The sequence below is a fragment of the Mycteria americana genome, chromosome 4, assembly GCF_035582795.1.
Source record: "Mycteria americana isolate JAX WOST 10 ecotype Jacksonville Zoo and Gardens chromosome 4, USCA_MyAme_1.0, whole genome shotgun sequence".
NCBI classification, from domain to species: Eukaryota; Metazoa; Chordata; class Aves; order Ciconiiformes; family Ciconiidae; genus Mycteria; species Mycteria americana.
In genome coordinates this window covers 32,519,429-32,529,906 of record NC_134368.1, presented here as the reverse complement: position 1 = coordinate 32,529,906, position 10,478 = coordinate 32,519,429, and the positions used below count along the sequence as shown (strand labels likewise).

General features: G+C 41.4%; 1 protein-coding gene across 5 annotated transcripts in view; it reads right to left on the bottom strand.

The window, feature by feature from the left end:
- Positions 1-6,835: 6,835 nt before the first annotated feature.
- The window catches only part of PAICS (phosphoribosylaminoimidazole carboxylase and phosphoribosylaminoimidazolesuccinocarboxamide synthase), a 42,517-nt gene continuing 38,874 nt past the window's right edge, over positions 6,836-10,478 (bottom strand). For all 5 annotated transcript variants that reach the window (XM_075500107.1, XM_075500108.1, XM_075500109.1 and 2 more), the window contains 4 exons: positions 10,224-10,307; positions 9,936-10,116; positions 8,784-8,942; positions 6,836-8,072 (listed from right to left, as the gene is read on the bottom strand). In XM_075500107.1, the coding sequence (XP_075356222.1) occupies positions 7,906-8,072; positions 8,784-8,942; positions 9,936-10,116; positions 10,224-10,307 (591 nt within the window). In that variant the 3' untranslated portion in view covers positions 6,836-7,905. The remainder of the gene's footprint in view (positions 8,073-8,783; positions 8,943-9,935; positions 10,117-10,223; positions 10,308-10,478) is intronic.

The window sequence follows — 10,478 nt, the reverse complement described above, 5'->3', positions numbered from 1 at the left end:
TTTTCTGTGTGTCACACAGCAAGGGTTCTTCAGCTATCGAATGATAAAACAGCAACAGACTAAGGACCAAGTTTGATCAATTTATATAATAAAGTTGATAATCAATGTAATTAAGCCTGAGCAGAATGTGAGCGATCTAGGCATGAGCGAAAAGGAAAAGGGGAAAAATCACTTGCTGTGTAGGCAAGGTACAACACTGTTAATGATGAGTCCTACCTGATCATGAGCAACAGTCGGGGAAATTGTCAGCCTCTCATGTTCTCTGTCACTGCATAAGGACGTCTCCTTTGCTGGGCAGCACCCCTGGACCAGCCAACGAGAGCTACCCCAAGTTAGTGTTGGGGTGCCTTATTTATGGGATTGCGCCTTCCCTGTTCGATCATGTGATTGACAAGTTGATGTGGAAATGTTCTTTACGTAAGTGTGAGAACAAAACTAGATGTGTCTCAAAAGATTGGTGATCTGTAAATAGCTATACAATAAATTGGATGTGCATGTATGTTAATACGAGAAAGGTCATAAACTTCACCATGAGGGATTGGAGTCACTGTACTGAGAAGTATCTGCCCAGAACTGATGTGTGTTTTTCAAATCTTTCTGGCAAGGACCTCTTCCCAGTTTTGCTAAATGGTGGCCAGAGATCTCACTGAAATTCTTAATTCATGATTAATACTCACCTCTAGCCTCTGCCTTAAATTACTCTTACCAAACGTCATTTCTTGTAACAACTTGATGCCTGGGGTGAGAACAAATGAACTTTAGGTTCAGAAACTTCAGTTTTCTTTGTGTGAAATGGCGACTTTGTGTTTCTCCATCTAACTTGATTTTTCTTTTGGAAATTGGCAAATATACAAACTTCACCCATCACATTCTTTCTAGCAAATTTTTTCTCTGTGGGCCTTTTACTGGTCCTAAGTTTCTTTAAGGACAATATGCCAAGATGGCTATAAGATACGTTGGTGGAGGTGGCTATGAAACTTGAAGTGATGCTAGAACATTAGTAGGGAGAAATGTTTGCTCTGAACCCCATGAAAGACTAGGCCAGATTCAAACACTGCTAGAGGCTTTGCAAGACTTGGAAGGACAGTATCCTCATCCTTTTCATTTTCTAAGCCATCTAACCCATTCCTATGAGCTCTGTCTCAGTGTGTGGGGGGTGGGGTAAATATCTGCTAAATACTGAAGTTTTACTATAGCCTCATTTGCATTTATTACAAGTGAGGTGGGGTAGAGTTGATCTGCACAACTGAGTCTTCTGAACAACAGCACAAGGGGGACTTATACCGCAAGGCACTGCTCACTTGACGTGATCAGTTGGGGCAGGGACAGCTCCCAGAGAGAATGGTTGAAACTTGGGCTTTGAGCAGGTCTTCAGGAGCAGGAGACAAACCACAACTGCCTGGCCTGCACCTGACCAAGTCTGAGGTGTTGCTCTTTCAGTACTGTCCTTGACTGTAGAACCCTGTCTATCTACAACTGGATTTCTAATGGGAAGAAGGTGGTTCCAGTTAGTAGACATGAGATACCTGTTTAAGGATTATTGTATCCCTGCCACTTGGTATCACACTGAAATCTGTCCATTACCCTCTCATATATGTGCTTTTCTACAATTAAATAAAGCTGTGAAATGTTTAATACTAGGATGTAAGTTATTCTAAAGCCTTTACCAAAACAAAGCAAAATAGAGTCCACTGAGTTTTGAACCTTGATTTCGGTGAAGTTATACTTTCCTGGATGCTCATGACTGCGACTGCTTTTACAAGCAAAGGCCAATAGCAGGATTTCGTCATGGATTTAAAAACGTAATTGCGCTAGTGATAGTACAAGTGATGTAGCTTAAATGCAGTCAGGAGGGCCTATGAGGCTGTGGCAGGCTCTCTAGGGCAAAAAGTTTTGAACGTTAGAGAGAAAGAAGTTGGTAAAGAAGTCTTTATACTTCTAGTTGAGGGGGTTTGGTTTGTTTGGTAAGTAAGATGGAAGAATGTCCTATATTGGAAATAACTTTTAAAGCAGACTGAATATGAACCGTACCAGCTAGGAAGCTGGCCATTTACTAGATGTTTAAGTGTGTTAGAAAAGGGAAATGATGTAATGGGAAACTGGGGACAGGGAGCTGTGCTTTATTAAGACAAATACAGTCACTTTCCAATCCAAATAGAAATGCTTTGGAGCTCGGCATCTTAAACTACTTAATTATATCATCTATTTGTGTGAGTGTTGGTTCCTTGCGTTCAAGAGCTTTCTGGTCTGTCAGCTCGGAACATTGTTCTTTTTATCAGCACAAAGAGCTACACAAGGCGCTTGGCAAAGCGGGCCAGCTTCTCCCTGACGCTGCTCTAAGGTGGTGGTGGTTGTTTGGGGGTTTTCTGTTTTCCCTTTTGTTCCTTTGTTTCCCCTTTTTCTCCCCCCCACCCTTGCATCAGCCCTTCCCTAGCCCTGCCGGAGGGCTGCCTGCCGGGCTGCCCAGCCTGTCCTCCTCCCGGTGCCGGCTGCTCAGAGCTCTTGGCCAGAGCTGCCAGCCTACTGCTCCTTGCCGGAGGAAATGGGGTATCCTGGGAGCTCCGCATTCCAGTGAAGACAACCGGTTCTTTTCTGTGAAAAGCTGTGTCCTTGAAAAGACTTGAACTTGACGCTTGATATTCTCAAGCATCTGTTGAGCTTTTGGCAACTTGTTTGCTGTACTATTTTTCTATCGAGATATCCTCTGACTGGTGATGACATCTGTCATCAGGAGAGGAGAGAGAGAGAGAGAGAAAAGCTGTTAATCCTTTTACCAAGTTCCATGCAAATACATCTTAATTCTTTCTTCAAGAAGTTTTGAATTTTGCTTTCCATAGGGAACAACAAATCTCCTGTCTTCTCCAAGTCTAAGATCTTTATGTTCAGGGCATACTCTTCAGGAAGTCCTTCAAGAAGGCTCCCAGTCTAGTTGAACTGATGTTTCATAGTCATCATCATTTCCATAGGGAAGAAAGACAACAGGATCTGTCTAAGGCCTGCTACAAGCCTCCTGAGGCAGAAACCCAAAGCTCTAGAGGCAGCTGCAGCACCGTTGTGGTCCAACCCCTGTTGCAGTTATTTAAGGAAACAAACTGAAACACAGGGCGGGGAAAAGGGGAAATTAAGATCTTCCCTTCCTACAGATCTCCGCATGCCTGTGGTAGTTAAAGCACTCTTCTAAGAAGTAAGGCATAAGTTTTGTCCCTTACCCCCCAGTAGAGAGGGGATTAAATTGCTTATAACCTGGGGTGACTGTTCTAACCCGTAGCATGCGTAGTGGGGTTTGAGTGAATAGGTATGCTTTGAGATCCTGGCTGGAACACTGACTTTGTGTATCCTGATGAGGCTTTGATGAGGAAGAGGCTGTTCTGCCCTGTCAAGATCTAAAATGCTTCTGTGAAAGCACCACAGCTGATGCTTAAGTGGCTTTAGGTCCATCTCACTCAAGTGGACATTGCACAGCAACTCCTCAGAGTTTTGAATGCACACAGATCTGAAATGGAATATAGGGATTTGGGAACTGGGATTACAACCCAGTCCCAGAGGTACTTAAGCTCTGCAGGAAATTCAGGGTTTGTGTTTGTTTTTTTTTTTTTTTTAAATCAACCCTCTCTGAAACTTTCAAGTTCTCCTCTTGTACATACCTTGAAACAAGTCTTGATTGTTCAAACAACCTTTATACCTTATTTTTGTCTGAGCCCAGAAATTGAGCATTCTCATGGGTAAGCTTTCAGAAGTTAGGAACAGGGAAGTGTGCTCTGAAAACACGTGACATCTACTGCAATATGATCCAAATACAGTGCAACGGGCACCTCTGATTTTATTTTAAAACATGGCTCAAGATTTCCAACGCTATTTCACAATTAAGTCGCATTGCTAAAGAAATCACTGGGGCTGTGAGAAAAGGTTCAGATGCCCACTCTAGCGAGGGAACAGTGACCATTTTTCTTTGGGTATGAATTACTTTAATAGCTTTCAGAAAGAAAGGCTTCAAAAACGGGGAGTGCCTTAATGCCATCCCCAAGAAGTCTAGATCACATGCTCTCCTAGGCCTTCAGTTCACTTTTTACAACTCCCCACAGGCAGGATATTAAACCCACCCTTCAGTGTCCTGGATGGGTGCTTTAACCTTTGAACTGTGGATGGAGGACAAATCAGCGGGAGCCATCACTGGTTTTCCCCTCATTTTTATAGAATGGGTTTTTGGGTTTGGGTTGGCTATTTTTGGAAATGAAATGATGTTATAAAGGCTGAACTCACCTGTGTAAAGGTGCCACTCACCTGTACCTGAAGCAGTGTAGGATGTAAAACAAGTCCTGCCCTCAGCACTTCCCTCTGCTAAGTCTAAACAGCTCCTTGCTGCTATCTTTAAAGAACACACACTGTTAAGCAGGTAACTCTGCTAATTAGGACATGATCTAATCCAGGGTCCTAGGTTCCACAGCAGGTGCTTAAAAATTAGATTTTCATTACAGGTATTCCAACTCAATTTTAAAAATGCAAATAAATTTCAGTAACCCCTCTCTGTAATAGTTTTTGTGAAGATAAAAGCACTTTTTATTTAAGAATTTGTTGGGATAGTTTTTAAATTGGATAAAAAAAGCAAGTGCTGCAAGAGCAATTTCGGGCTGAAGAAATTCTCAGGTTATTGCGTCAATGTAATAGTTGGAATGCTGAACCAAGGGGAAGTATTTTCATTTCATAGCAAAAGCTTTGTGAAGAACTTCCAGCTAAACAACTAAACAGCTGATATGCGGCATTTTGGCCTTTAGGACAACTATATTAAGTCCTTGCAGATATGGTAAGACTTTGCAGGTTTCATCTGCTGATCACAGCAACATGCTGTTAATGCTAGGTGCATTAACTGTTAATGCTAGCTTAGTACTTCTTTGCAAGGCAACTGCTCAAGCAAGGGTTTGCCTCTGCGAGTTCAGTACAGACTGCACAAAAAAACCCCCAAACAACCCACCCCATCCAAAAACTGAAGAATTACCATCTCTACGGCAACTAAAGCACTTAGCATGCTCATGCCCAACATAAATTGGCACAATTTTACAAGTGAAGTTAGTATAATTAGGATGCAAGTAATTTAAGAAAGGTAACTAGAGACGGTACAGAATATTCCAGGTGTAACACTCAAACCATTGTCTGTTATTAAGTTTTATTGCATGGGGGAAGACTGTACAGAGACAGTAATACAACACAGCGATGCGGGTGGAAAAAGAGGCACAAATGGCTGGCTGCCTCACCATGGTGCTAGGGGAGTCAGGAGACTAAGAAGCTTGTCAGGTTGATTACCCATCAGAGCTAACACCCAGTGCAGTGTTGGGTAGGGACGGGAAGAATAGGAAATGACACCTTCACCTCTTGTGCAACTTCACCCTCAGGTTATGTACTGTTACACAGCTGTGCTAGCAGACTGCTGCCACCAGGAGAAAGAAGCATGGCACTCTCCCTTACACTTGTTGGCTCTAGTTTCTTGGCTGATTACGAGATAAGATGATCCAATTCACTCACCCAAGCAAACAAAGAGCATGCACTCATCTCTTTTCACCCACTAATTTTTTCTGGTAGTTGAAGTTAATACCATGTGCTGATTTTGGTTGGGATGGAGTTAATTTTCTTTGTGGTAGCTGGTATGGGGCTATGTTTTGGATTTGTGCTGGAAACAGTGTTGATAACACAGGGATGGTGTAGTTACTGCTGAACAGGGCTTTCACACAGTCAAGGCCTTTTCTGCTCCTCACCCCACCCCACCAGCGAATAGGCTGGGGGTGCACGAGAAGCTGGGAGGGGGCACAGCCGGGACAGCTGACCCCAACTGACCAAAGGGATATTCCATCATACCATATGATGTCATGCTCAGCATATAAAGCTGGGGAAGAAGGAGGAAGGGGGGGACATTCAGAGTGATGGCGTTTGTCTTCCCAAGTAACCATTACACATGACGTAATCTTTCCTGGAGATGGCTGAACACCTGCCTGCCCATGGGAAGGAGTGAATGAATTCCTTGTTTGGCTTTGCTTGGGTACATGGCTTTTGCTTTCCCTATTAAACTGTCTTTATCTCAACGCATCAGTTTTATCACTTTTACTCTTCCCATTCTCTCCTCCATGCCACTGCGGGGTGGAATGAGTGAGCAGCTGCACGGTGCTTAGTTGCTGGCTGGGGTTAAACCACAACATACCACGATCCTGTTAGCACACTTTCAGATTTGCTAGCATATATATAGCTAAGCATATATTTATATTTGATAAATAGCTTGCTTGCTAAAAAACACTGGTCATGAGGCTCTTCACTTTTAAGTCAGTGCTTCCACAGAGACAGCATATCACCAAGGAATTTCAACCTCTTTGTCATCACAAGCCCTCACTACTATTGGTATTTCATTTAGAAATTCAAGACTCAGGAAACGAGTTGTAGTTATTTTGCTTTAGTGTAAGCTTTGACCTAATAAAAAACACCTGCACTTAACTCCAGAAGAGAGCACTGCTGAGAGCACTGTTTAGAGCTCTTCTTATCACTACATGTAAGATGTAGTCCCTTCCTGTGATGAGGCAGCCAGGAGCAGCATTTAATCCAGTTACTCACACTAAGGGGTAAGCCTGACCTACCACACAACCATAAAGCAGTACATTATAGGAACAAAGCAACACAGCTTCCTGTAACAGCAAGACACTTAATCAAGTAGTAGACTATCTTCCAGCAGACTCACTTAATACCATTCTATGCAGGTTTTAGTGCATAAGCTTTTTACGAGAGTATTACCTAAGGTCCTGAAGTTATGCACCACAGCTGATGGCTAGTTTGAGTGTACTTATTCAGTAAATCTCTATGAAGCTTTGAATTCAATAGTTTATTTGTAATTGTAAAAGCATAAAAGTTACATACATTGAGTAATTGCATATTTGTTAGAATCGTACCTACTCAGAAGATTGGTGTTTGCAAAGACAAGACAGTCATGCTTAGACTTCCCCCTAGTAGTTTGTTGCTTTACTATTTATTCCCCCCGTCAGTTCAGTAAAATTTCCATAGAAACAGAGTGAGGAAATATATAATAGCTAGAGTTATTGAACTGTATGGAGACAGTTTGACAACATCACAGAGGCCCTTGAGAACTATTGAAGGTAGAGATCTGCCTAGTATTTAAAAGGGCAAAGACTGGACAAGGCAAGAGTTACAGCAAACAGGCAACAAGCCTAGTTACAGTTCACTCCAACCATTCGTAGTTATAGCTTGTTATGAACAAGAGAATTGGTGTCAACTTTACCACATCATTCCAGAAGATACCAATGGGGTATGTATACACACACATTTAAAAACAAAAATACATGTATGTATATACATTTTTTAAATAAGGCAGGTATTTATTTCAGGCTCTTAAAACATTTTTCCAGCCCCCTTTCCTATTAATACAGCATATGTTGCTATTTTATTGCTAAAGAAAGCATACCATCATTGCAAGCAGAACAGCATCAGCACTGGCTTTAGTTAGCAGTCCAGCTGAGTTAATAAGATTCAAGACATACATTATTACTATGGAAGAATATTACTGTTACAGAAGTACAGAAGACTAGTTGAATTCTATTTAGATCGCACCAAATCATTCTCTTGACATAGTCTGTAGTTAACAGTATACACTAAAAAGCAGAACAGCACCATTTTGGAGCAACAGAAAGAGATACCTAAAATACTACCTCCCCATCTTTACTAAGTTGTTATATTAAAAAGATACACAAGGGAAGGATGAGGACACAACACACTTCATCTGCTGCTCTTAACAATGCTTTCTTCTGTAAGAAAGGATGCAGGACTTTTGAGCTCATCCAAATGTAAATCCTAATATGAATGAATATGCACGCCATTATCTTTGCGTAACTAATAAAAGTTACTTGTTACTATGACTTACAAGGTGCACTCTCGAAGTTTTTTGTCAGCCTGCTTCAAGGAGATCCAGGTGTTTAACATGTTTGATCGCAGTTTGGCCCACACCAAATGGTTGTTTAACCCAAATATCTGGGCAGCAAACTGGGCAGCTCCTTCAGGTGACAGAGTAGTAGGACAGCCAAGACCTGCGGAGAAGAGAGTGCCACTCACCAAAGCATATTTTAGTCAAACAAAACCCTGCCTCTGAAGAACAATTTAAGACAATGTTTCAGCCTCCAGGAACCACATGATCTAGTTGTAAAGCTACTGAAGTGTCATGTGTTCCACCACTTCTAACGTGACTGCTTCATGGCATTTTAAACCAAAAGCCAGCATACCAAATGACTCTCCTTATACAGAGGTAACAGACTTCTGGGCCTCCTAGTTGCCAAGCATCCCTTCAAATCACTAACAAAAAGTTAAGTCAAGTCATACAGGTAGCAATGCACTGAAGTAATAGTTAGAGTTAAGCTCTTACCTACACTGATTGTAGAGAAAGATATTTTTTTATCTTTGACCATAAGGAAAATGCAGCTCTATCACTGAACAAAATTCAATTATTTAAATCCCCATTAATTCTAATTCCAATTTCAAACTGGAATGTTTAGCAAGGATAAACCGAGTTTTGTATTTTTCTGAAGATTATTCCTATGTAATCTTTGCTCTGTCTGTTGGGCTTTTTGCCATCAAGAAGTCAAAGACTGTATGCAAGCTATTTCTAAAGACTTTGTTCAGTACTGATCCAGCTACTTTTCCAGTGTTTTGCCATGTGTGTGTTTGTATAAGTATGTACACTAGAACAACAACAAAAAGTAGAGCTAGGTCAAAACAAGAGCATAAGTTGAAGATCATCTTACCACTGGGTAGTCTGAGAGAAGACCACACATCCTGAGTCCCCCAGTCAGCTGAGAGTGGAGGACAGTTGACAACTGGGTAAGCAGTGTTACCAGACATGACTGGCCCCAAACCGTTGCTTCTGCCAGCTACTGCAACAAACACTGTTGGGATTCCATCTCCTGGCAGGGTGGGGGAAGAAGACATTCAGAAATAAGCAATCCACCTTGCTCTTTACCACTTGCTTTTGTGGGAACTTTATGAGTCCACAATTCTGTTTGCAGTTATTTTGTCAATTCCATTACATAGCACTAGAATTTTGTGTCTAACTTCCCCCTCTACAGAAATATCTTCTGTATCTTGCAGCCTTAAATCCCAGCTACTGTTTACCACAGCTGAAGCTAGCATGTCTTACTCTGCCTCTGAGTGGAAGTCCCAGTATCAGAGGAATGGGTGCTGCTTAGCTTTGTAGAGAACATAGCTATTAAACTTCTGGCATCTTTAAGTGTTCCTCTCCTTAAATCTTATACAGTTCACCTCAAGTGTTTCTCAACTACAGTTACTATATCTGTAGTTTCACTGAGAAGAAAGTATACTCCCACAAAAATAAGTAGTTCTTATCTCTCCTCTGCTAGGCTACAAACACTTTTGAAGAGACGTCAAGTTTTCTTGGTAAAGATAAGAATTTAAATCAAGTATCTTTTTCTCATGGCATCTAAAATAAGAAGCAAGAATATTTTCATTAAACAGGCAGGAAAACATGATGGGAGCAACATCTGCCTTGTAAACAACACATAAGAATATTCAGAGTCAGCTAGAGAAACTATTGCTCCTGCTCGTTTCAGAAGGGCCAGCATCACCAGCAAGATACTACAATAAGTGTATTAACATCATCATGGCTTGTGCAAAGTAGTTCTGGTACTGGGATAAAAGCAGAGGTTAGACTTTGAGTAACGGAAACTGTGGCCGGGCAGTAGGACAAGACATTACTCCATAATTGCTTAGTGCAGTCTATAACCTGTCATTATGTAATTAGCAAGTATAGAACAACATTGTAACAGCTTGGTGTTCTGTTTAACAAAAAATGGAAAAATCCCACACAAATCCTTAAGTTGCCAAGTCATTCTTGAACACGATACTGTTTCAATCCAAATCAGTAGTTATGTGGCATTTACCTTCATATTCTGCTTTGATCCTCAGGGTTTCGTCTGGCCCTTTGTGAGCAGAGGTCACTCTTAATTCACAAGGAATTCCAAAGGTTGCACATGCCTTTTTTATTTTTTCACAGTGACTGAGGTCAGAAGGAGATCCCATCAACACCACAACTCTACCTTGGCTCTTTGTTTTCAGAAGCAACTAGGGAAAAGAGTGAAGGGGGGGTCGAGGGAAAGAAAAGCAGTCAACAAGACTGAAGACATGCAGTTATTGAAGTCTAGGTATGTTGTCCATAAAAAACCAGATACCTCCACTCTTTCTGCAACCCATTCAAAGTTCCTCTTAACCATTTGCAGTGCTTCAGGAGTCACTTCCTTCAGGTCCCGGTAGGACTGAAAAGAGGAAAAAAGAAATACTGAAGTTAATGTGTTTTGGGTACACAAAGCACTCATTTTGCTACCATAATTGGTAAGAATACCCCAACTGAAATATTTATGCAGTTTCTAGTAGTTCCACAGGAAGAAGAATAGAGATTGGTACAGATATAGGAGATAGTGGATATG